The following is a 26,821-nucleotide window of genomic DNA, read 5'->3' as shown; positions in this document are numbered from 1 at the left end:
CAATGTTATAGTTTTTAGATGTGAGTTACAGGTAATCATCTTTTCAACAAAAAAATAGTTCTGGAAATATTATCTGATGCAATCCTTTTCCCAACAAGACTTCATAATTATCTGATATCTTTCGTATTCTGAATGGTTATATTATGAAATTATAATAAAAAAATCTAAACCCCTCTGAAATATATTGTTGTGGCAACAGACTGTGGCAGCAACTCATCAGCAACACTGAAACACACCTAACAAAACAGATGCAACAATAGACAAAAAAAGACAATGTAATTTGATGATAATGTGCAGTGTGACTTTAAGACAATTTCAGCCAATAAGCATGGACAGTATAATAGGCCCTAACATGTTGATTGTTGTTTTTATGCTATCAGCATGAAGATATGACAATTATAAAGAAATTATAGCTGCCATCACATAATAACAAGTATAGTAGCTACAAAAACAAACATTCCTGCACATGCAAAATAAACTTAAAATCAACAGCAGCCTTATAGAGATATCTCTGCTGGGAACTCTGGTCAGTGAGAAACAGTCCCACCTGCTCTGGTCTCTGTACACTCTGCCAGTCATCTCTGTGGCCAAATAATCACATTTGGTCTGAACTTAAAAGTATCAATCACAAACTATTCCTTTATATGCTGAACATTTTAATTTTTGACCGATGTTGATCACTGTTGGGGGTAACTCATTACAAAAGTAACATATTACTTCTAGCAGTAACTCAGTAATATAACTTATTACCAATAGGATTTGAGTAATATTATACCAGTTACTTTGTCAAGTAGCACCAGTTACAAATGTAGTTACATTTCTTTAAATCAGAGCACATAAAAAAAAGATACAATCATTTCCTAATCAAATTGTGTGTTTTTATGCAAATAACCACTATAGATGACAATAACAAAGCAAAAGGATAACATTTAGAATTTTGGACAGTTTACACTGATTTCGAGATGGTTTAAATTATTTTTCTGGATGTTCCGATGTCATTCTGCAACTGCAGTTATTTTGGTGAAAGTAATGCAAAAGTAATGTAATAAGTAACGAGTTACTCTACACAGACGGTAATATTGTAAAGTAACTTATTACTTTCAAATGCAAGTAACTAGTAATATGTAGTATATTACATTTTGAAAGTAACTGCCCAACACTGATGTTGATACAGTAAATGGTTCAATACAGTAAGTGCCTAAAAACTGCCCAGCGTAAGAAAAAAAAGTAGCCTAAATAAGAGTGAAGTAGCTGTTGAAGCAAGCACTAATAAGTTACTTCCACCCTCTGCGCGCGCGTGTGTGTACGTATATGTGTGTGTGTGTGTGTGTGTGTGTGTGCGTGCGCGTGTGTGAGTGTCCGTGCATGCGTGCCTGTGCACGTGCCTGTATTGGTGCCTGACTGTGCCCTCCTGCACTGTTCTGTTCTAACAGATGAAAGTAAGGCTACACAAGAATGCGAACAGCAGAGGGAACACACTCAGTTTCACAGCCCAGGCAGAGTTACCAGAGCCAGAGTTACCAGAGCCAGAGTTACACTTGGCAGGTTCACCCGGGACAGAGACGACCGAGTCAGAGTTACACAAATCAGTTTTACAGCACTTTACTGTGGCTACCATAACACCACTGGTCTCTTGGCCTATCACTTGGCATTTCTTATCTTCACACGCCGTCTCGTCGAGACCCGCTATCCCACAGTCAGCGAAAAGAACTTTCAGCTCTCCGACAGTCCCTAGATGAAAGAGAGATCCCCCCCCCCATATTAATAACATTGTTATTGTCTTTGTTCAGCTAATTTTAGAGATCTTATGAAGTTTAAAATAGAAGGCAGCATTAATATAACCAGTCCTGGCAATTATACAACCTTTGTGCAGCCTCCATCTGCAACATGGGACTCACCTGTCCCACCAAAGCAGTAGTTCACATTGGCTTCACACGTTGTTGCGTTGAATCTGCACCCCGGGACATTGCACACATAACACTTTATTTTGGCGGCAGCGGGAACTGAAATAGAGCAGAGTAGGACACATGAAGCTGTCAGAGTTGCTCACGGTCAATAATTCAGTGGAGTACATGGACAATTTTAGGAGACACAAAATGGCAAAATGATGGAAGATGGCAGACAGCCCTTCTCATATGTGTGGCAAAACCTGTTCAAAGCAATAACAGGCCTTGGAGAGTATAGAATTTAATTTTCCTCAGAAATGAGAAACGTAGAGGTGAACTAGCTGGGTAATGTTGTGACACTTTGAACTCTTTGGTGTATTTTCCAGCTTCTCTAAATTTGATTGGAAGCAAAATTCATTAGTGATGAAATACCACTTGACAACTTGTGACAACTGTCACATGTTGTGCACTCAACACCATTTCCTCTTAAATTATATCAGCATGAAAAAACATCCATGCATCTTGAAATCAACAACAGCCACGGTCAGATAATCCTTCACCCATTCTGGGATACATAGAAAAACACAAATTCTGATACAATTTCTAAAAGTGCATGTGCACATTTGAAGTTGTATTGATGTAAATTAGCGGCTTAGTCAATTAAAGAAATCAATAATAATAGTAGCCTAATTTTCCTATGCAGCCTAAAATCACACACACAAAATCACATTTATTTTAGAAAAGAGTAACTTAAAAGCAATTTATTTCATGTGTCAGAATATAGTTATTTTGATTTCTTTATGAGGGGAAAATGCACAACCCAGGCTCTCTCATTTTACATGATGATAATTAAGCCAAAGTAATTTCAGAAACAGTTCTGAAAAACCATGAAATCAAATTGCAGAGTTACCGGTGTCAAAGACGGTCCAGATGAGAGCCAGAGTCAGGATCAGCTTCAGCTTCATGGTGATGAGCAAGTGAACAGATCAGATGGTCCTGGTGATGGCAATAACACCTCCATAGGGGCATACTGTAGCTGTGGGTGGGCCTGGCTGGGCCTAGGCCCACCCACTTCTTGCCTATAGGCCCATCTAATCACAAGACTTTAAAACCTCCACTGGTGGTCATTGAGTATGCACGTCATTCATATAACCTGTCTATTCCCTGTCTGTTGGTATATAGATAACGTAGTTTGTGTTTTATTTTTGATTAATTCGACTGCAGTATTATTGTTTCTTTTAATTGATTAAATCCTTCTTCTGTTTCAAACATAAATGTATATTTTCTGTGCATATACATAGGCAATGTACGATGTGCAAAATAAACCTTTTTTCAATGTATTTTAAAAACATACATTCTCACACATTTATTTTGAATGATAAACATCCAATAGAGTCTGAAAGTGTGTGTGTATATGTTTGGCAAGCTGCCAATTTGAACACACAACTGTCCAGTGTCCAATATCTGCCACAAGGGGAGAAACCTTACAGCTGTTTGTTTGTTTATTTGTTTGCACAAAGAAAAATGAATAACAACAGATAGTACAAGTATCTTAATACAAAGAAAATAGTGCAGGTGAGGGAAAGAAACCCGGAGGGGCTTATAGAGTCTCACTGTGAGGAAGGCGAGCAGGAGACGAAGAAGGTAGAGGCAGAGGCAGGCTTCAAGTTCCCCACAGTTGTTTTAATGGGATGCAAATCGTATATTTGTATGAAAGTTCATAAATGTTCCTACAACCTAAGACATAAGTTAGCTTTATTTGAGATGGTACATAAAATGAAGGATGGTACATAAAATGAACAACGAGATGTCATTTCTCTGCTGGCGTTGTAAAAAACAAAAAGGCAAATTTTTTCATACAGTAGGCTATGTTTTGGTTATGTGATTCACTTTGTTTATTTTGGAACTCTGTAACCAAGATAATATCACATTGTTTACATGTATCTATTCCCCTTTCACCTCTTTTGGGAACTTGTAGGTCTGATAGGTGGGATACATATGGAAGCAAATACATAGATCTTGCCCTGTTGGCAGCTAGGAAATGCATAGCTTTAAATTTCAAAGCATCCAACTCTCAAGTTACCACACGTTGGACAACATTTATTATAAGAGTAAAGGTAGATGATCAGACTTCTCCAAAATATGGCAATCACACGCAGAGTTTGACTTCAAGAAGTTTTTACCCCAGTGTCAGTAGGCTAATCATGGTAGGAGCCGAGTGCATTGTTTTAAGGGCTGTCCCCGAATACCATTTTTGGGCTTCAAAGCTTCAGTGACGTATTCCAATAGATTTGAAGCTTTGACTGGGGCGCGGGGCACGTAGTGACAATGAGCAGGGCCGGATTAATAGTACCATGGGCCCCGGGGCTAATCATTTTTCTAAGCCCCCCCCCCCCCCCCCCCCCCCCCAACCATAGGTGGATTATGACATGATGTGCGCCTGGGCCTGGAGCCCTGGATACTTAAAGCCCCCTTCCCTCCCCTCAATTAAGGCCAGAATAATAACTAAGACTCTGGGCCAGGTTTATCCATTTATCGCATCGGGCGAGCGCCCAGGGGCACCAGCCAATTTGGTAAATGGTAAAATGGTAAAAGGACTGCATTTATATAGCGCTTTTATCCAAAGCGCTTTACAATGTGCCTACATTCACCCATTCACACACCGAAGATGGCCAGCTGCCACGCAGGGTGCTGGCACAGCCATCGGGAGCAATTTGGGGTTCAGCGTCTTGCCCAAGGACACTTCGACATGCGGACTGGAGGAGCCGGGGATCGAACCAGCGACCTTCTGGTTGGTGGATGACACGCTCTACCTCCTGAGCCACAGCCGCCCCAATTTGCCTTGTTGGGGGGGCACCACACATTCAAATCAATTCTTTATAAGCTTCATCATATTTTCTTTATATATTAGGCCTACTCCGCGGCCGAAATTAATCTTCAAAACTAAAAGAATATATGCATAATGAGAAAGAATCGTGATTGGTGTGTAGGTGCCCCCCCCCCACCACCCTCCTTCAAATTTGAATGTATCTAGTTCAAGCATTTTGTGTGGTGAGAGAAAACATGTTCGAAGAACTGCTAAGAAAAGTAGGCTGAAAACTATACTTCCCCAAGTGTGCTCACCACAGTCAGGCTTTTCTTAACCCTGCCTGTTAACTGTGGGTGAGAGACCTTCACAATTTAAAGATCTATGTCTCTCACCCTGTCACTAACTGTAGACTAAGGGTGAGAGATGGTTTGAACTGGACGTGCGGTTTGTAATGCCTAACCATAATTATGCAACCATAATAACGGATAACCTATGGATTGCAATATATGCCCCGTTCTTTAAAACTGGGAGCAAAGGATTTCACAGTTGAATGACGTCACAGCCGAGTTGTCGATGTTTCATCTATACAGTCGGCAAACCAGCCAGGGTTAGCTCTAGTCTAGCCAGGCTAGCCATCGTTAGCAATAACAGTAGATAACAAGGCATTTTGCGGGTATTTTGCACATACAAACACTGCAGCAACATGTCGACACAGATAGAAGTAAGCACGGCAAAGAATTTCACTGTTAAATAGTAAAATACTGGCAGCCAGGACGCTAGCTTTATACTATTATTTTACAGTAGGCTACATGTAACGTTATTTATTTTACGATATATTACCATATTATGGATTACGGTATATGTATGACAGTCCTATAACAGGGTTTTACAGTCACTTAACAGTACTATCGTACATTGGATTACAGTTATGCCAGTACAATATGGTATTATTGTATATTGGATTACAGTATTATCACAGTAGGATAACTGGATTTTATGGTAATTTTACATCACGCTACTGTTTATTTTTAGAGGGTAATAAAATCTGGTGAGGTCTCCAGACCATAGTTCAAGCAGAAGGCCACTCACGCGTAATCCGATCTCAACGTGGTAAAAAAAAATCCTAGTATGACGTCTGCTATGACGTCAAACATGACGTCAGTTAATCCTCATATATATAGCAAGGGTCCTACGTCACCTCTCTCTCTCTGGCCGACCATAGCAGCAGCAGCCCACGGCAGTCCATCTCCCTTGAAGCCGGCCCCGAAGCGTTGTTTTGCACCAGATCCGCAGACCGAATCAGCACCCACAAGCCTTCTCTACCCGTGGATATTCCCATTCCTGGCATGTCGAGTTCAGTCATCGGTCCCCTGTCCCGGACCGGCCACGGAGCGTACTTGCCTTCCGAGGTGCCTGACGAAGACGTTGGCGAAGCGACCGGACCACAGGCTGCCAACATAGCCCCCCGCGCGCCACTGCGACGGCCCCGGTAGGAGAGCAGAAGACGAAGCGCCGCGCCGCGGACGCCCAAGAACGCGTGCGAGCGTGCCGGAGGGAGAGGCCGATCGGCGCGGACGTGCGAGAGGCCGCGGGCGAAGACCAGTAGAGGCAGCCGCCCCCAGAGCCGGGAGCCGCTGGGGAAATGGAGGCCGCGGGGCCGCCGCGAGACGCCACGTACTTCCTGGTCGCACTGACCCCCAGGCCGCCGGGCAGATTCACGGTGATTGACGGGAACCGGCTTGGAGAAGCGCTGAAGCCGGAGCGCCGTGGCATCTCGGGCACTCTGGGCAGACCGAAAGGTCCATGGGGCGAACGGTTCATTCTGGCGGCAACAGCTGAAATGTAGTGCAATTTGCTTCCCTTCCAAATCCAGCGACGTAAAATAATCCATTCACGAAAAGAATAAGCACTCCCAGGAATTCATGGACGATAAAAGTTTAACGTTACATGCAGTCAAGCAGAAAGTCGCACTCGGCAGTAAAACTCGCATCCATGTTCCATCCTGTTCTTTCTGTCACGAAGACTATAATCCACCAGATCACATGACGTTTTTCATCAAGTCTTTAATCCACCGTCACACTTCAGGACATCCTCTTAATCCAAAACAGAGTGTGAAAAGTAGCTGTCTCCCTCCTTGTTGTGGTGTTTGCGAAACGGAGGTTCACGGTAACCAGAGACCTTTTATCGTAAAGATGCGACAGCACACAGCCAATCCGCCATTTTGGAGACTAAGCTTCTGCCCCAGCAAGGAGCCGTATTTCAGGCCAAAATGGCCGCAGCGCCGTTTTCAAAAAGGCACTATACTCTTGCCTTCTCATTCTCAATCAACCCCATGTGACTGATGGTGACTGATAAATTAAATTAGGAAGCTCCTGTGATGATGACAATGATAATTTCTTAACTTTAGCCGATCTGAGGGGGTTTATCTGAACAACAATCTTAAAAAAACAACAACTCCACTATCACCCCCCTTCCTGGAGCCCGACGACACCTTCATAATACCAGACTCGCTCTGTTAGTCGTCTTGGACATGGACGAGGGGACGTTAGGTTTCATAGTGACACTGCGAAATACGAATCCGGTACATAAACGGACTCGATCCGGATCCCCTCCCTCTGATGGACCTGTGCAGGCGCTCCGTGCGGGCGGCTCTAGGAAGGGACCGCCCGAGCGGAATCCACGGACTGCCCCTGCCCGCCTCTCTCAAGAGCTACCTGCTCTACCAAGGACGGGGTTGACGACCACAGCACACCGAGCATACCCCGGAGGACCAGTCACCCGTGGACGCGAAAGGACCCATGAGGAAAGTATCAGTACTTCAGCATTTAAACGGGCAATCTACCAGTCCAGTAAAATCAATTCAATTTATTAAAAAAAAAAAAAAAAAAAAAAAAAAAACTTTATTAGTCCCGCAAAGGCCAATTTAAGGCATGAATACTGCAAACAAGCTGTACTCTGTACACATCCAAAAACAATACAAAAAACAAGACAATAAATACAATAAATGACACTGATAAAGCAAGATCCCTGATTACAGTGTATCCAACACCACAAAGGAATATAGGTGTCACATCAATACAAATTAATTTCAGTCAATACAATCCAAGTGCATATTAGACTTGTTCAAGGGTTCAAATCAAAAGGTCAAGGTACAGACCTAGTCTAGATAAACTGACCACTTCTCGTACTGTGGCTGTTCACCAGTCGAATGGCCTCTGGAACCAAACCAAACTTCCTTCTGCTTGTTTCGCAGGCAGGCTGTCTAAAGCGCTTTCCTGATGGCATTAAGTCAAAACAGACATGAAGGACATGCGTGGAGTCATTGATTACCTCGTGCGCTTGGCCTGCGATCTGACTATTCTACCCAGCGGGCATCTCAGCCTGCCTATCTCCGACGCCTAAGCGGAAATCGCTTCTGGCAAATGGCCAGCGGGAGTCACAATAATTATAATAATTATAATAATAATAATTACAACAATAATAATAATAACCACGCAAGGGGCCATTCTAACACCCCTGGCCCACGGAGCTTGTCTGAGCATCAGCTAGAATGAGTGTTACTGCATAACTTCGGACCGAAGCCAGACGGCCCAGGGAATGCTGACGTCTTTCCGTGTTAAGCTACCCGGTCTTAATACACCACCTCCTGTTCTTAACGAATTTCAAAGTAAAATGCCTCTGGCATTTCTTCAGAAGCAGAATCAGAATGACTTAATGATCGAAAGAGAAAGAGAGAGCAAAAAAGTCAGGGTAGTCGCGCCAAGGCAGCCAAGTAGGCCAAGCCGGGAAGCGCCAAGCTAAACTCTAATGTACCAAGATCGAAGGCCCGACCGAGTTAGGAGCGCCGGCCGCAAATAGCCGTTAGCCGCTAAAAGGTCGAAGGCCGGAAAAGTACAATCGCGAAGCGCCAAGGCGGCCAGGTAGGCTAAGCTGGGAAGCGCTATCGCGAGGTGCCCGACCGAGTTGGGAGCGCCAGCCGCAAATAGCTGTAAGTCGCTAAAAAGGTCGAAGGCAGGAAAAGTACAATCGTGAAGCGCCAAGGCGGCCAGGTAGGCTAAGCTGGGAAGCGCTATCACGTGCCCGACCGAGTTGGGAGCGCCAGCCGCAAATAGCTGTAAGTCGCTAAAAAGGTCGAAGGCAGGAAAAGTACAATCGTGAAGCGCCAAGGCGGCCAGGTAGGCTAAGCTGGGAAGCGCTATCACGAGGTGCCCGACCGAGTTGGGAGCGCCAGCCGCAAATAGCTGTAAGTCGCTAAAAAGGTCGAAGGCAGGAAAAGCAAGATCGAAGGCCCGACCGAGTTGGGAGCGCCAGCCGCAAATAGCTGTAAGCCGCTAAAAAGGTCGAAGGCCGGAATAGTGCAATCAACTACTGGCGCCTGCAGATCTCAATTAACCTCCGGTAATCAGATCTTCCTTTTGGGGGATCTCCTAGCCCATGCAGGCGCCCTCCTCTGCCTCAAGAGCAGCGCCACTGGCCAATGGAGTCAAGCGCCAAAGCATTTGCCATGCACGCCGATTGCTAAATAAAGTTTGTCTAATCCTACCAACTGGCCTCTCCTGATTGAAGTGAGGTCTCCAGACCATAGTTCAAGCAGAAGGCCACTCACGCGTAATCCGATCTCAACGTGGTAAAAAAAAATCCTAGTATGACGTCTGCTATGACGTCAAACATGACGTCAGTTAATCCTCATATATATAGCAAGGGTCCTACGTCACCTCTCTCTCTCTGGCCGACCATAGCAGCAGCAGCCCACGGCAGTCCATCTCCCTTGAAGCCGGCCCCGAAGCGTTGTTTTGCCCCACCCACCTCCCCAGTCCACCACCAACGAGTCTTGACTCCTGATCCCCCACGGGGGGGGGATCTCCTAGCCCATGCAGGCGCCCTCCTCTGCCTCAAGAGCAGCGCCACTGGCCAATGATGCAGGCGCCCTCCTCTGCCTCAAGAGCAGCGCCACTGGCCAATGGAGTCAAGCGCCAAAGCATTTGCCATGCACGCCGATTGCTAAATAAAGTTTGTCTAATCCTACCAACTGGCCTCTCCTGATTGAACTACTTTTGCATTGAATTCCTATAAATGCCTACAAATTAAATAAAAGGTAGAAAACACAAGAATAAGAATTTTATTTTATTTGTAACATTTGTATTTACAAAATAGACACAAAATGTACAGTCAGCAAAATGTACAAAATTCACACTATGCTGCATTACACTATTTGTCTCCAAACTGTGTGCAAAAATGACAGGCTTTACTGAGCATAACTGTGAATTAAAATAAAATGTCAAACTCAAACTAAAACAGTGTACTGTAACAGAACAGTCCAGCTTGGAAACAGGTCTTTTGCACATGTAAATCTGAACTGCATTATGGAGGACCACAGTAAAAATGTACTTGTGACTTAGTGGCTTATTTGTACAGCCATAGCATACTATAAGGCCATACAAATTGCACAGTTAACCACTTGGAAGGACTTGCATTTTAAAGGGATAGTTCGAATTTTTTGATGTGGGGTTGTACTGTATGAGTAACTTGCATACATTCAGTGTACATGCAGTTAGAATGCAGCTGGTGCGGTAAGTAAGGCAAGTAGAGCTTTCTTCTGAGTGTCAAAAGGGTCATGAGCAAACATTAAAAACAGTAAATGCATCCATACTGCTCATCTGGCTCCTCAAGTCTCCACAAGCCCTGAAATGCCAAGATGGCTTGAAAAGACATTATTTATACCCTGTTTTGAGCTGAAATCTGAACTATACTCATGTTGCTCTAAGTATAAGGCAGAGCAGCACTTCTTGGGCCAAGATGGCAACAGGATGATTTTGGCTAAAACAGGGTGTAAATGATGTGTGTTGTTTTTTGTGTTGTTGTTTTTTGTATGTGGGGTTTTTTTGTGCTCTTTTTTTGTTGCTCATGACTCTGTTCACACTTGGCTGACAGCTCTACTTGCCAGTTGCGTTCTACTGCATGTAGTACACTGACTATCAGCAAGTACCCGACATCAAAACATCTGAGCTATCCCTTTAACAAACACATGGGTTAAAACCTTGAATATTTGGAATGAGACTGGACAGTTTTTAACTTACAAAAATGTCAAACTAACTTTGTCAACCAAATGTCCCACCTCACCCAGCTTGTCTCTTGCATGGGTCTTCCTCATGAGACCGTCTCTGCCACCTCTCTCGAGGACTTGACTGCAGTCTTTGGCTGGTATCCTCCTTCAACGATGACGAGTGACTGTGAAATAAACAATCAAAAATGTCGCTGGTAAAATAATAACAAATGCAAAATGTTTAGACCACGGCAATTGTTTTGCCTCCCCCCATTGCCCCCTCCAAACACCACCCATATCCCCCTAGCCACTAATCCTATCCACCCCTCAAATCCTGACTCTCTAGCACCTTCCTATCCCTATGGCCCCTTTCCCCTCGCCTCCCCTTGCCCCCTCCGCCCTAAAAAACCATATCCCCCTACTAATCTTATACACTCCTCGAATCCTGACTCTCTAGCACCTTCCTATCCCTATGCCCTCCTTGCGCCCCCCAAACACCACCCATATCCCCCTAGCCACTGCTCATATGCATCCATTTTAAACGTCCATGACTGACTGAATGAGTGACTGACTGACTGACTGACTGACTGACTGACTGATTGACTGAATGAGTGAGTGAGTGACTGACTGACTGACTGACTGACTGACTGACTGACTGCTGTCCTGACTGAGTGCTGTCCTGACTTTTGCATCTCTTGACCCCGGCGGGACCACTGGTCTAGTGCCAGGGTAAAAATGTGAGATAGACTAATGGAGGGAGAGAAAGTTAAACATATTTAAGTATGAGGGCAGAGAAGAGGGTCAGAAAAATAACGGTATTAAAGGATCGCATTACCGGTAATCAACCCACTTTGTATCATTAATCATCTTTGTCATATAAGCACATGGGCAGTGTTTACCTTCTCTGTGTTTTCTCCCATTTCCTCCTCTGCCAAAGCGCTCCGTTTTGACGCGTTGCTGAAGTTCTGCTGGAGACGTGGAATCTGCTCTGAGGGCAGCTGTTATTGTTTATTTTAATTTTTTAATATGTGCATCCATGGAGCATTGAGAGCCTTAACGAGCCTTAACGACTTGCAGCTGGCAGGGGCGGAGTTTCTGCAGACAGGACCAGGAGCATTTTTCTCCGTGAGGTAAAGAGAGAGAGAAGATAAAGGCTGCCCATGTGCTTATATTACCGAGATTATTAATGATACAAAGTGGGTTGATTACTGATAAAGCCATCCTTTAAGGGAGAGACAGAAACAGGTTGAGTTTTAGTTTGCTTTAGGCTATATTAACCAATTGAACTGGTCATTTCTTTGCCTGCCTATTTGTTGGTAACCACTAATCTAGAGCAGGGCTTCCCAAACTTTTTCAACTTGGTACCCAAAAGATACATTGTGTGTCTCCCTGGGACCCAAACTCACACAAAAACATGAGCTACGGTAATGAGTTGCCATGACGACCATTTGGCGACCCACCCCCCACGGGTCCGCAACCCAAATTGGGTCCCGACCCATAGTTTGCAAAACACTGATCTAGAGAATAAACAATGGTTCTCTATTGCAAGGTTGATAATTTTGTTCATTAGCAAACTCTTTTAGCACTGTCCCATAATACCAAAACATAAAACCGTGTTTGGTATTATGGGCCAAAATGAAAACAACCTAATTCCAAAAATAAAAACAATAAATAAAATATTAGTTTTTATTATTTTGTTGCAAAAATGTTCCATCAAAAGTTTGTGCAATATATTAGTTATAAGAATTGTATGACCTTATGATGAAAACTAGCTAAAGCTTATGTCATTCTCTTCACCACATGCCCTGCAGGGTCAACCTCCTGTTTGAAGCTTGCCCCGCCCACCTATGTGATGTCACACCAATGAGGGCATGCAATTTTGATTGTGTAGTTTCACAGGTAGGGGTCAGCAAAAAAACTTTTTATTTTCACTCATCAGGCATGAAAATACAGCCTCTATAGTTATGAATGAATGAATGAATGAATGAATGATTTTTATTTCGAGTGTTTAACAAAAAACAACCGAAAAGGATAGGTGAGAAGCCATAGGCTTATGGTAACCTACCCAGTTACAACTCATTAAGTAACAGTGCCATTCTATTACAATTAATGCTAAGTGACAAATCAAAGATAACAAATGGTAACCGATTGTTGCTAAGAAATGAACAATGACTTAATGTAAATAAAGCAATTTGTGATAAAGAATATAAGATAAGTAATAAATGAGACATGGTCAGTAACTTAAGCAATATAATCTAAGTAAACAGTTCATATAGAGAGAAGAACAATACCGTGATATGCACATACATGCATGCTTGTACACACATATACATACGTTCATAAACAGACTTTCTGCCTGTACAACTCATCCCACCGGATGTTAGCCCTATGTAATGAGGTCATACATGACATACTACTTCACAAATTGGAAAGATATGGGATTAGAGGGGTAGGACTTAGTTGGATAAGGAGCTATATAGAAAACAGAAAACAATTTGTACAGATGGGTGAGTATAGATCATTATGTTCTGATATTTTGTGTGGTGTGCCGCAAGGATCCATACTCGGCCCAAAATTATTTATATTATATATTAATGATATAATTATGGTATCAGACATACTTAAATTTGTTATTTTTGCGGATGATACCAACATCTTCTGTTCAGGAATGAACCTCCAGCAATTGTTGAAGGACATCACTGCAGAATTAGGTAAGCTGAAATTGTGGTTCGATTTTAACAAGCTCTCATTAAATATTAGTAAATCAAAATGTATTCTGTTTGGCAACAAACAGGTACACCCAAACACCCAAGTTGAGTTAAAAATGGATAATGTCGGCCTTGAAAGAGTCAATGAATAAACACTGAGTATATGAATATATACTGGGAGTTATTATCGACAACAGGCTCAGTTGGAAACCCCACATAAACCATGTGAGGTCGAAAACGGCGCGAAGCCTTGGTATCCTAAGAAAAACAAGACACTTGTTAAATTTAAGATCTTTATACACTCTTTACTGCACTCTCTTATTGCCGTATCTGACTTATTGTGTTGAAACCTGGGGAAACACTTATAAAAGCAACCTAAAACCCATTTCTGTCATGCAAAAAAAGGCTATAAGAATTGTAAATAATGTTGGCTACACTCATCACACTAATAAAAAAAAAATCTATTTAAGAGCATTAAAATTCCCGGACTTAGTTTAACGTAAAACAGCACAGATAGTTTATAAAGCAAGAAATAATTTTCTCCCCAGTAATTTACAGAAAATGTTTAGGGATAGAGAAGGGAGGTATGAATATAGGGGGGAACCAAATTTCCAACAGCCCAGGGCACATACTACTCTAAAGAGCATGTGTGTTTCAGTCAATGGTGTGAAATTATGGAATAAACTTCCGGAGGGATTAAAGAAAAGCAGGAATATATATCAATTCAAAAAGAATTAAAAAAAAATAAACTTGACATGTATAGTTAAAGTGTCCCATAATAGAGAGCCGCAGGGATGACGTATTTTTGTAGGCTGAATGCGGAAGTCCCGAACTTCCTGGTTCTTCACTGTTTCTGTCTATGGGATTTTTGAATGGGTTTTTGGCGCGATGCTTCAAATAATGTCTGTGGGCAACGCAAGTTTAATCAAACGCGAACCAAGGTTCAGCGGGATAATCTTCACACATGAGGACTACTTTCATGAGTTTTGAAGCGTAACTGCGAGCCCTAGAGTTAAAAAGCTTGTGCTAAGCTAATCCAGAACTACACACAGTGTCGCATAGGCGTCCACGCATCAGAATCAGAATCAGAATCAGATCAGATCAGAATCAGAATCAGAATCAGATCAGAATCAGAATCAGATATCATTTATTCGCCATTATGTTATGTAACATATAGGAACTTGTTTTGGCATTAAGGTGCATTAATCTTTTTTCACATAAGAGCACAGTAACGCCACAGCAGCCATGGGCTGCGCCGTCTTGCATTGAACAGAGCATCTAAATGAAATGGATGAAATACACTCAATTCACATTATTACTAATTTGAAAAGTAATAAGGCACACTTCAATATTATACAATACATATACATTTGTTGTAAATGTACAGGATTACCAGCAGGGGGGGGGGGGTTGCCGAGGAAAACAGGGGTGGGGGGGGGGGGGGGGGGGGGGGGGGGGAGGATGCAAGCACTAACAAGGCAGGGGGTTTGGGGGGGAAAGAGCTCAGTTGCAGACGAAAAATCAGGAGAGCTGCGTCCTTGGCAGTACGAGAGTCCAGATTAGGATAGAATGTTTTGGTTGCCTGGAATTCCTTTCGGTCACACAGACCAGGGTCACACAGACCAGAAAGTCAACAGCAGGTGTCAAGTCTCTGATACCCAACTTAGTTCATATTCTCCTTAGATCAGTGGAATTTCTATGATATATCCAGATATGATCCATTTTTCACAGTTCAAATTCACTGACCGCCCATCTCAATTTTCATGACGTCACAGCCTAGGGTCAATCGCTGTTGTCTTCCCGTGCCCCGCGGCGAAAGATCCGTCTGGGCAGAGGGTGGGTGTTCTCCGGACCCCGCATTCCTCAAAGTTTAGTTGATTTGCGTTGAGAGACCAGCTTAGTAAATCCAATAAATCCATATTTGTCATTTCGAGTAGACGAATGCAAGTTTGCTCTTGGTGTTTTTGCAGGCAGAGGGAAAGAAGGGAAAGAAGGGAGATAAGGGAGAGCGAGAAATAAAGCGACTGCCCTGTTCAAGTGCTGGAGAAGAAGAGATTGATTGTGATTGTGATTGAAGGCGAAAGAAGAGAAAGAATTTCCGCGTTCACTCGTGATGACGTATAATATCCGCGTCGACATTGTAGTCTCATTTAGCCGTTTGCTAGCTAGCCACCCTTTTAACGGAACATAAAAGCTTCAAAACTCATAAAAGTGGTCTTCATGTGTGAAGATGATGTTACTAAACACTGGTTCGCGTTTGATTAAGCCAGCGTTGCCCAGAGAGATTATTAGAAGCATCGCGCCAAAAACCCATTCAAAACTCCCATAGGGGAAAACTGTGAAGAACCAGGGCTGTTAGCATCGATGATTTCCGGACTCGTTACTGCGGCTCTCTATACCCTATGTCCCATAATACCTCAAGTCACCCTAATAATAATAAACAGATCACAGGAAGAAGGGCGCGAGAAAAAATAAAAGCATAAAATGAGAAGGGAGAAAGAGTATTTATGTATTCTGGCAGACTTCGAAAAACGGGGAAGAGTGTAGGAGGTTAGGATAATGGATGCGGGAGGAGGGGTCACCTGTCACCTAGGTGGGCCGACTCAAAGCCCTGCATGCAGAGCTCACCCCAGCGGGGCGAGCCCGGAGGATGTGGGCACAGCGGCCCGAGGTGATTTTAACACTTTTGTGTGTTAGTATGAGTGTGCACAAAGCCTATAGTTTATCCTGCAAATTATGCCCAAATCTCCAATAGTGTTTGTTCTAACTCTGTTATTTCTTTATTGTTTATTATATTACTGTCTTTTAGTTATTATGGTTTCATTGTCTGAAAAAAATATTGGGAATTCAATTTTTGGAATATTGTGTAGGCTAAGTAAACTTTGCTATGATCCTCACTAAAAAGTGTTTTCCTATAGACATATGATTCGTCTCTCCCAATTTTACCATCTAGTAATTGTAATTGTCCCAATGAATATCAGTGGCAAACCTGTAGGCCTATTCCAGATGTGCTGGAATTCCCTTTTCTTGATCACTGAGATAAAATTGATTGGGGGGTGTAGCTTTGATGTACAGTAGTAAGCTACTTTTATTTTGGCATGTAGCCTGCAGCTTAGCTGTCAATCCTCCCCAGCTGCAGCCAGCTCTGAAGATCATGCACAAACTCTGTGTGGATCTTTTTAATTTAAGATGCCTTTTGGTTTGTGCAGTTAAAACTGAAAGACATCTTGTAACTTACAAAGACCTGTGAATAGTGTGTTGTCCTGATCACCACAGTGATGTACTGTGCACATTGATGAAGGCACATTTGAGAAAAAGTTCTGCTAAGCTCTATCCACTTCCTCGTTTAAATTATGAAACTACACCCTTCTGTCATAAAATAGATTTCATTGTGATTAAATTTCATTGTGAATTATTTCAAGAGTCAATGTTATAGTTTTTAGATGTGAGTTACAGGTAATCATCTTTTCCAAAAAAAAAAGGGTTCTGGAAATATTATCTGATGCAATGCTTTTCCCAAGAAGACTTCATAATTATCTGATACTTTTGGTATTCTGAATGTTTATATTATGAAATTATAATAAAAAAAACAAACCCCCTCTGAAATATATTGTTGTGGCAACAGACTGTGGCAGCAACTCGGCCCTATACCACGAATGTTCTATAAGAAGATCCAGGATCTGTCCCTTGATCTGGTTTGTCTAAACTAGATCAGCTCGATTGTAGTTAACTTGTACTACGAACCTCGGTTGCCACTCGTTAACTCGAACCAGGTTTTTCTAATCAAGCTGAGAGCTCGTGCACATGAAAATGTCCGTGCACTGGAGCTCGTGCCCGCAAAAGAGGCGTGGTTTTTAACAACTGCCAATCACAATGCAATATGGACTGCTCCAACTCCGACAGCGCCGGACACGCCTATTTCCTCATTGAATGAAACCGCAAATAAAAATCCGCGTTGGATATTATTAGTCTAAAGTGACCACTTTTATCCACATCAGTAATTTCTTTGAAGAGCGGTTTCTACCTCCACGTAGGCTATCTACAGCAGCTCAATTCACCCTCTCAATAAACTCAAAACCGGCATCTCTTTTGTGGAAGCAATGTGTAATCTATCTCAGTCCAAAATCCGTATGTATAGACCATTTAGGCTCAATGAATAATAATGATCTCATGATGTGTTTAGTCGCACTGATTGAATAATTCCTATAGGCTAATGAATAAAAAAAAGAATGATAATAAAATAAAAAAATGCTTCTGAACTGAATCGACACGGTACGTGCGGGCATATATTTCATTTATAAAAAATAGCCTATTTTGTGGTCACATATATAGGCTATTGTCAGCAGTCGCATATCTACATATTTCATATAATGATGCTGTAAATATGAAGTTCAATCACATCATACCAAAAGCAACACAGTTGCAGCTGCAAATAGCCTAGATATGAATCATCTTAATATGGGATCGCCTGTGTGCAGGTGATCCCATATTAAATTGCTTAGATGTAGTAGGCTATTCTAGCATGTATCACCATTTCAATTCCAACCCAACGTCAGTCTCAGCTCCGTTGCGCACACGGCACCGTGCGCTTTGGAGACATTTATGTAACCTTTTTATGCCGGTTAGTGATATTTCTCCACTCACTATTCAGCTGCAATCGATCAGCGGGGTCAAACAACGTATCTAGGCTACTTGAGAGCACAAAATTAATATATAAAAACATATTCCAAAGTGGTAAGTAGGGCTTAATTAAAATGTAGCCTGCAACAAGTGCAAGGCTTTAGTCCTTGATTAATTCAACATTACAATTCGTGCTCCTTCCTCGATGGGAAACTCGTCCAGAAAGGGGTTGGCCATTTTTCCAAACTGCTGATTCGATTGGTTCGTGGGCGGTGTATTTAAGGTCTAATCTTATCCTTGCAACTTAACCTGCTGCGGACCAGGTTAAGTGTGAAGCATAAGTTGCTATGGAAATATATGTCGGTAAGAAGTTAACTAGCTTCGTAGCATGGCCAAACCAGGGTTAAACCTGAAGTTACCTCGCTAAACCATTAATCGAGCTTCGTGGTACAGGGCTCTGATCAGCAACACTGAAACACACTTAACAAAACAGATGCAACAATAGACAAAAAAAGACAATGTCATTTGATGATAATGTGCAGTGTGACTTTAATAAAGACAATTTCAGCCAATAAGCATGGACAGTATAATAGGCCCTAACATGTTGATTGTTGTTTTTATGTTATCAGCATGTAGATATGACAATTATAAAGAAATTATAGCTGCCATCACATAATAACAAGTATAGTAGCTACAAAAACAAACATTCCTGCACATGAAAAATAAACTTAAAATCAACAGCAGCCTTATAGAGATATCTCTGCTGGGAACTCTGGTCAGTGAGAAACAGTCCCACCTGCTCTGGTCTTTGTACACTCTGCCAATCATCTCTGTGGCCAAATAATCACATTTGGTCTGAACTTAAAAGTATCAATCACAAACTATTCCTTTATATGCTGAACATTTTAATTTTTGACCGATGTTGATCACTGTTGGGGGTAACTCATTACAAAAGTAACATGTAATATATTACTTTTAGCAGTAACTCAGTAATATAACTTATTACCAATAGGATTTGAGTAATATTATACCAGTTACTTTGTCAAGTAGCACAAGTTACAAATTTAGTTACATTTCTTTAAATCAGAGCACATACGAAAAAGATACAATCATTTCCTAATCAAATTGTGTGTTTTTATGCAAATAACCACTATAGATGACAATAACAAAGCAAAAGGATAACATTTAGAATTTTGGACAGTTGATTGATTTTGGACACTGATTTCGAGACGGTTTAAATTATTTTTCGGGATGTTCCAAGGCGGCAATGTCATTCTGCAACTGCAGTTACTTTGGTGAAAGTAATGCAAAGGTAATGTAATAAGTAACGAGTTACTCTACATAGACAGTAATATTGTAAAGTAACTTATTACTTTCAAATGAAAGTAACTAGTAATATGTAGTATATTACATTTTGAAAGTAACTTGCCCAACACTGATGTTGATACAGAAATGGTGCAATACAGTAAGTGCCTAAAAACTGTCCAGTGTAAGAAAAAAAAGTAGCGTAAATAAGAGTGAAGTAGCTGTTGAAGCAAGCACTAATACGTTACTTCCACCCTCGCTTGTGCGTGTGTGTGTGTGTGTGTGTGTGTGTGTGTGTGCGGGTGTGTGTGTGTGTGTGTGTGTGTGTCAGGGCGGACTGGGATTATAATTCAGGCCGGGCATTAGATACCAAGCAGGCCGGGCCGATGCGCGTGATGAAAAATTTGGGCCATTTGAAGCCCAATTTGGGTCGTTCGAAGCCCAATTTGGGCCGTTTGAAGCCCAATTTGGGCCGAGTCCAATTTTACAATGAGATGCACCCACTTTAACCCTGAAGTGTAATTATTACTTCAGACTAACTAATAAAGTAATAAAACCACTAGTAAACCAGTAGGCGGCGCCTGGCCTGCTGTTCAGTGAGTGGCCTGACTGCGGGCACAAAAAAAAAAAAAAAAATCCAGGCCAGGCCAGGCCAGGCCACCGGGCATTTGCCCGACGTGCCCTGATTATGCCGTCCACGCCGTGTGAGTGTGTGTGTGTGTGTGTGTGTGTGTGTGTGTGTGTGTGTGTGTGAGTGTGCGACTGTGCACGCGCCCATGTTCGTGCGTGCGTGCGTGTGTGTGTGTGTGTGTGTGCGTGCGCGTGTCCGTGTGTGCGTGCCTGTGCACGTGCCTGTATTGGTGCCTGAGTGTGCCCTCCTGCGCTGTTCTAACAGATGAAAGTAAGGCTACACACGAATGCAAGCAGCAGAGGGAACACACTCAGTTTCACAGCCCAGGCAGAGTTACCCGAGTCAGAGATATCCAAGGCAGAGGTATCCAAGGCAGGCTTACCCGAGGCAGAGTTACACAAATCAGTTTTACAGCAATTTGCTATGTCTACTGTAACACCCCATATTACTTGGCCTCTACGACACATCGTCTCGTCACGATCCGGAAGCCCACAGCCAGCGAACCAAACTTCCTCACCTCCGAGAGTCCCTAGATGAAAGAGAGATCCCCGCCCCATATTAATAAGTTCAAGTTCAAGTTCAAGTTCAAGTATATTTATTGTCATTGTTAAATTGCTCCAGCAACGAGATATAGACAAGCATCTCCCTGAGACGTACAGTGAAACACCAGGTAAAGTGCATCGGCCCAAATAATAAATACATACAATAAATAAATACATTATTCTATAAAGGCATCAGAGTTAGTGACTGTTCAGTAGTGCATGTAAACAGTGAGTCCAGAATGTTGTACAGAGTTTGTGAGCAATAAGTGTGAAACAGTCAGAGTTACAACATATAAGTATATACAAGTATACAAGTATATAACATTTGTATTGTCTTTGATTAGCTAATTTTAGAGATCTCATGAAGTTTAAAATAGAAGGCAGCATTAATATAAGCAGTCCTGGCAATTATACATTACAATCTTTGTGCAGCCTCCATCTGCAACATGGGACTCACCTGTTCCATTAAAGCAGACTTTCACATTGTCTCCACACGTTGCTTCTGTGTCTTTGCAGCCCGGTTTCAGGCACTCATAACACTTTGTTACTTTGGCGGCAGCGGGAACTGAAATAGAGCAGAGTAGGAGACAAGCAGCTGTCAGAGTTGCTCACGGTCAATAATTGAGTGGAGCACATGGAGAATTTTAGGAGACACAAAATGGGAAAATGATGGAAGATGGCAGACAGCCCTTCTCATATGTGTGGCAAAACCTATAAGAAATAACAGGCTTTGGAGAGTATATCATTTAATTTTCCTCAGAAATGAGAAACGTAGAGGTGAACTAGCTGGGTAATGTTGTGACACTTTGAACTCTTTGGTGTATTTTCCAGCTTCTCTCAATTTGATTGGAAGCTAAATTCATTAGTGATGAAATACCACTTGACAACTTGTGACAACTGTCACATGTTGTGCACTCAACACCATTTCCTCTGAAATTATATCAGCATGAAAAAACATCCATGCATCTTGAAATCAACAACAGCCACGGTCAGATAATCCTTCACCCATTCTGAGATACATAGAAAAACACAAATTCTGATACAATTTTTAAAAGTGCATGTGCACATTTGAACTTGTATGATGTAAATTAGCGCCTTAGTCAATTAAAGAAATCAATAATAATAGTAGCCTAATCTTCCTACAGCCTAAAATCAGACACACAAAATCACATTTATTTGAGAAAATAGTAACTTAAAATCTATTTCTAACACACACAAAATGTTTTGACAACATGCTCCAAAACAATTATGTGACAACATGCCCCACCCAGGCATTCCTTACAAAGGTCCCTTCCTTGAGCACATACATGTGTGTAGCTCGACTAAATGATTCAAATGTATTACAGTATCAGGTTATAGCTGTCCATTTCTTTCATGTGTCAGAAAATACAGTTATTTTGATTTCTTTATGAGGAAAATGCACAACCCAGGCACTCATTTTACATGATGATAATTAAGCCAAAGTAAATTCAGGAAACAGTTCTGAAAAACCATGAAATCAAATTGAGCAGAGTTACCGGTGCCGAAGACGGTCCAGATGAGAGCCAGAGTCAGGATCAGCTTCAGCTTCATGGTGATGAGCAAGTGAGCAGATCAGACGGTCCTGATGATGGCAATAACACCTCCTTATGTAGCAGCGTAGCTATGGGTGGGCCTATAGGCCCACCAACGTCATGCCTATAGGCCCATCCAATCACAAGACTTTAAAACGTCCAATGGTGGTCATTGAGTATGCACTGACTTCATTCACATAACCTTGTCTATTGATATATTATGCTCTTTTGCACATCACTAACAGTTAATAGGCTGCCTATAGCCCACACATGTCATAGGAAAACAGTTCAATAGCTAAATCCTTGTGAAATTGTACGTAGGAATCAGATCAGGAATATGATTCAGAGAGTATGCACTGCATTATCACAACCCTGTCTGTTGGTATATAGATAACAGAGTTTATGTTTTATTTTGATTTATTCGACTGCAGTATTATTGTTTCTTTTAATTGATTAAATCCTTCTTCTGTTTCAAACAGAAATGTATATTTTCTGTGCATATACATCGGCAATGTATGATGTGCAAAATAAACCTTTTTTCAATGTATTTTAAAAACATACATTCTCACACATTTATTTTGAATGCGAAACATCCAATAGAGTCTGAAAGTGTGTGTATATGTTTGGCAAGCTGCCAATTTGAACACACAAATGTCCAGTGTCCAATATTTGCCACAAGGGGAGAAACCTTACAGCTGTGTCTACTGCGGGAAGAACTTTGCCCGAGGCTCATCTCTCACACCTGCACCTGAACGCAACATGCAAGATACTCGCTGAATAAGTGTCAAAATGTTAATGTCATTCTGGCTAATACTCCACTTCTGTTATAGCATTTCAGTCTGGAATATGGAATATCTTTCAATAATCTATGATTTAGCTGCTAAATTGTCAAATACCGCCGTCTGCTCGCTACCCAGGCACTTATGTATGTACTTAACCTAACTAACTTAACCTAACTAACTCTCCGGTGTGCACAACATTGTCAGACTAAACTCTGGCTGACACCCCAAAAACCTACAATCCACTACAGAAAAATGTATATTGTTTGTTTATTGACTGGCCCCTGGCCAACTACACGAAAGTGGCCCCCAGGCAAAGCAAGTTGAGTATCCCTGGTGTATGATATTGAGAGACCCGAAACACCTTACGAGCCCAGCTAACATCACTGATGACGTGTCCCAGCGCATGCTGTAGCATGTATTTTAAACCAATATAGGAGAGGTGAATTAATGTAAATTAATGAAAATATACAGTTATTTTAAAGGATTACTGGTTCAAAGAGATCTCTGTCAATCCTCCCAGCTGCAGCCAGCTCTGAAGATCATGCACAAACTCTGTGTGGATCTTTTTAATTTAAGATGCCTTTTGGTTTGTGCAGTTAAAACTGAAAGACATCTTGTAACTTATAAAGACCTGTGAATAGTGTGTTGTCCTGATCACCACAGTGATGTACTGTGCACATTGATGAAGGCACAGTTGATAAAACTTGAGATGAGTGAAAAGTTCTGCTACAAGCTCTATCCACTTCCTCGTTTAAATTATGAAACTACACCCTTCTGTCATAAAATAGATTCTATGTTCCAGGTCACTGGATTTCAGTGTGACTCATTTCATTGTGAATTATTTCAAGAGTCAATGTTATAGTTTTTAGATGTGAGTTACAGGTAATCATCTTTTCAACAAACAAACAAAAGAGTTCTGGAAATATTATCTGATGCAATCATTTTCCCAAGAAGACTTCATAATTCTCTGATATCTTTGGTATTCTGAATGGTTATGTTATGAAATATAATAAAAAAAATCTAAACCCCTCTGAAATATATTGTTGTGGCAACAGACTGTGGCAGCAACTGATCAGCAACACTGAAACACACCTAACAAAACAGATGCAACAATAGACAAAAAAAGACAATGTCATTTGATGATAATGTGCAGTGTGACTTTAATAAAGACAATTTCAGCCAATAAGCATGGACAGTATAATAGGCCCTAACATGTTGATTGTTGTTTTTATGTTATCAGAATGAAGATATGACAATTATAAAGAAATTATAGCTGCCATCACATAATAACAAGTATAGTAGCTACAAAAACAAACATTCCTGCACATGAAAAATAAACTTAAAATCAACAGCAGCTTTATAGAGATATCTCTGCTGGGAACTCTGGTCAGTGAGAAACAGTCCCACCTGCTCTGGTCTCTGTACACTCTGCCACTCATCTCTGTGGCCAAATAATCACATTTGGTCTGAACTTAAAAGTATCAATCACAAACTATTCCTTTACGCTGAACATTCAAATTTTTGACCGATGTTGATCACTGTTGGGGGTAACTCATTACAAAAGTAACATGTAATATATTACTTTTAGCAGTGACTCAGTAATATAACTTACCGTATTACCAATAGGATTTGAGTAATATTATACCAGTTACTTTGTCAAGTAGCACAAGTTACAAATTGAGTTACATTTCTTTAAATCAGAGCACATACAAAAAAGATACAATCATTTCCTAATCAAATTGTGTGTTTTTATGCAAATAACCACTATAGATGACAATAACAAAGCAAAAGGATAACATTTAGAATTTTGGACAGTTTACACTGATTTCGAGACGGTTTAAATTATTTTTCAGGATGTTCCGGGGCGGCAATATCATTCTGCAACTGCAGTTATTTTGGTGAAAGTAATGCAAAAGTAATGTAATAAGTAACAAGTTGCTCTACACAGACAGTAATATTGTAAAGTAACTTATTACTTTCAAATGAAAGTAACTAGTAATATGTAGTATATTACATTTTGAAAGTAACTTACCCAACACTGATGTTGATACAGTAAATGGTGCAATACAGTAAGTGCCTAAAAACTGTCCAGCGTAAGAAAAAAAAGTAGCCTAAATAAGAGTGAAGTAGCTGTTGAAGCAAGCACATATAAGTTAGCCTACTTCCACCCTCGCTTGTGTGTGTGTGTGTGTGTGTGTGTGTGTGTGTGTGTGTGTGTGTGTGTGTGTGTGTGTGTGTGTGTGCGTGTGCGTGCGCGCGTGCGTGTCCGTACATGTGTGCCTGTGCACGTGCCTGTATTGGTGCCTGACTGTGCCCTCCTGCACTGATGTTCTAACAGATGAAAGTAAGGCTACATAAGAATGCGAGCAGCAGAGGGAACACACTCAGTTTCACAGCCCAGGCAGAGTTACACAACTCAGTTGTACAGCACCTTCCTGTGATTGCACGACCATCGACCTTGAACGATATGTCAGCATCACACGCCTGCGGCGTATCCGGTTTCCAACAGTCAGCGTACTGATATTTCTTCCCGGTAGTCACTAGATGAAAGAGAGATTCCCCCATATTAATAAAAAATGTATTGTCTTTGATTAGCTAATTTTAGAGATCTTATGAAGTTTAAAATAGAAGGCTGCATTAATATAACCAGTCCTGGCAATTACACAATCTTTGTGCAGCCTCCATCTGTAACATGGGACTCACCTTTTCCACTACGGCAGTGTTGCACGCCGTCTGGACACTCTGTTGCTGTGTTTGTGCAGCCGTCCTTCGTGCACACATAACACTTTAGTTTGTCGGCAGCGGGAACTGAAATAGAGCAGAGTAGGAGACAAGCAGCTGTCAGAGTTGCTCACGGTCAATAATTGAGTGGAGCACACGGAGAATTTTAGGAGACACAAAATGGGAAAATGATGGAAGATGGCAGACAGCCCTTCTCATATGTGTGGCAAAACCTATTCAAAGCAATAACAGGCTTTGGAGAGTATAGAATTTTATTTTCCTCAGAAATGAGAAACGTAGAGGTGAACTAGCTGGGTATAATGTTGTGACACTTTGAACTCTTTGGTGTATTTTCCAGCTTCTCTAAATTTGATTGGAAGCTAAATTCATTAGTGATGAAATACCACTTGATAACTTGTGACAACTGTCACATGTTGTGCACTCAACACCATTTCCTCTCAAATTATATCAGCATGAAAAAACATCCATGCATCTTGAAATCAACATCAACAGCCACGGTCAGATAATCCTTCACCCATTCTGGGATACATAGAAAGACACAAATTCTGATACAATTTCTAAAAGTGCATGTGCACATTTGAAGTTGTATTGATGTAAATTAGTGGCTTAGTTAATTAAAGAAATCAATAATAATAGTAGCCTAATTTTCCTATGCAGCCTAAAATCACACACACAAAATCACATTTATTTTAGAAAATAGCTATTTCTTTCATGTGTCAGAATATAGTTATTTTGATTTCTTTACGAGGGGAAAATGCACAACCCAGGCTCTCTCATTTTACATGATCATAATGAAGCCAAAGTAAATTCAGGAAAAAGTTCTGAAAAACCATGAAATCAAATTGAGCAGAGTTACCGGTGCCGAAGACGGTCCAGATGAGAGCCAGAGTCAGGATCAGCTTCAGCTGCATGGTGATGAGCAAGTGAGCAGATCAGATGGTCCTGATGATGGCAATAACACCTCCTTATGTAGGGGCATAGCTGTGGGTGGGCCTGGCTGGGCCTATGCCACTTCTTGCCTATAGGCCCATCTAATCACAAGACTTTAAAACCTCCACTGGTGGTCATTGGTGGTCATTGAGTATACACGTCATTCATATAACCTGTCTATTCCCTGTCTGTTGGTATATAGATAACGGAGTTTATGTTTTATTTTGATTCATTCGACTGCAGTATTATTGTTTCTTTTAATTGATTAAA

At 41.5% G+C, this 26,821-nt stretch overlaps 2 protein-coding genes and 1 long non-coding RNA gene across 4 annotated transcripts; all 3 read right to left on the bottom strand.

Moving 5' to 3' along the window:
- Positions 1 to 278: 278 nt before the first annotated feature.
- On the bottom strand, positions 279 to 2,935 carry LOC310784159 (uncharacterized protein). 2 transcript variants are annotated; one of them, XR_014553124.1, is made up of 4 exons: positions 2,797 to 2,935; positions 1,899 to 2,003; positions 1,173 to 1,731; positions 279 to 680 (listed from the first exon to the last, which is right to left on the bottom strand). XR_014553124.1 is itself a non-coding variant. In XM_083645150.1 (3 exons), exons 1-3 carry the CDS (start codon positions 2,849 to 2,851, stop codon positions 1,427 to 1,429), a joined length of 465 nt encoding a protein of 154 aa, XP_083501276.1. In that variant the 5' UTR covers positions 2,852 to 2,935; the 3' UTR covers positions 279 to 1,426. The 2 variants fall into 2 exon arrangements, 1 of the variants encoding a protein (XP_083501276.1); XM_083645150.1 differs by having other exon boundaries at positions 279 to 1,731.
- A 15,663-nt stretch (positions 2,936 to 18,598) lies between these two features.
- Positions 18,599 to 22,137, bottom strand: LOC310783191 (uncharacterized protein). The gene is made up of 3 exons (XM_083643990.1): positions 22,062 to 22,137; positions 21,002 to 21,109; positions 18,599 to 20,531 (listed from the first exon to the last, which is right to left on the bottom strand). Exons 1-3 carry the CDS (start codon positions 22,114 to 22,116, stop codon positions 20,260 to 20,262), a joined length of 435 nt encoding a protein of 144 aa, XP_083500116.1. The 5' UTR covers positions 22,117 to 22,137; the 3' UTR covers positions 18,599 to 20,259.
- Positions 22,138 to 24,022: 1,885 nt separating this feature from the next.
- On the bottom strand, positions 24,023 to 26,615 carry LOC310783452. Its single transcript, XR_014553084.1, has 3 exons — positions 26,478 to 26,615; positions 25,583 to 25,687; positions 24,023 to 25,419 (listed from the first exon to the last, which is right to left on the bottom strand). It is a non-coding gene; the product is annotated as an uncharacterized lncRNA (long non-coding RNA).
- Between the last annotated feature and the right edge of the window lie 206 nt (positions 26,616 to 26,821).

Source organism: Poromitra crassiceps (genome assembly GCF_964638095.1).
Source record: "Poromitra crassiceps genome assembly, chromosome: 10".
Taxonomy (NCBI): Eukaryota; Metazoa; Chordata; class Actinopteri; order Beryciformes; family Melamphaidae; genus Poromitra; species Poromitra crassiceps.
Note: the sequence above shows the minus strand (reverse complement) of the source record. Positions and strands in the feature narration are given on the sequence as shown.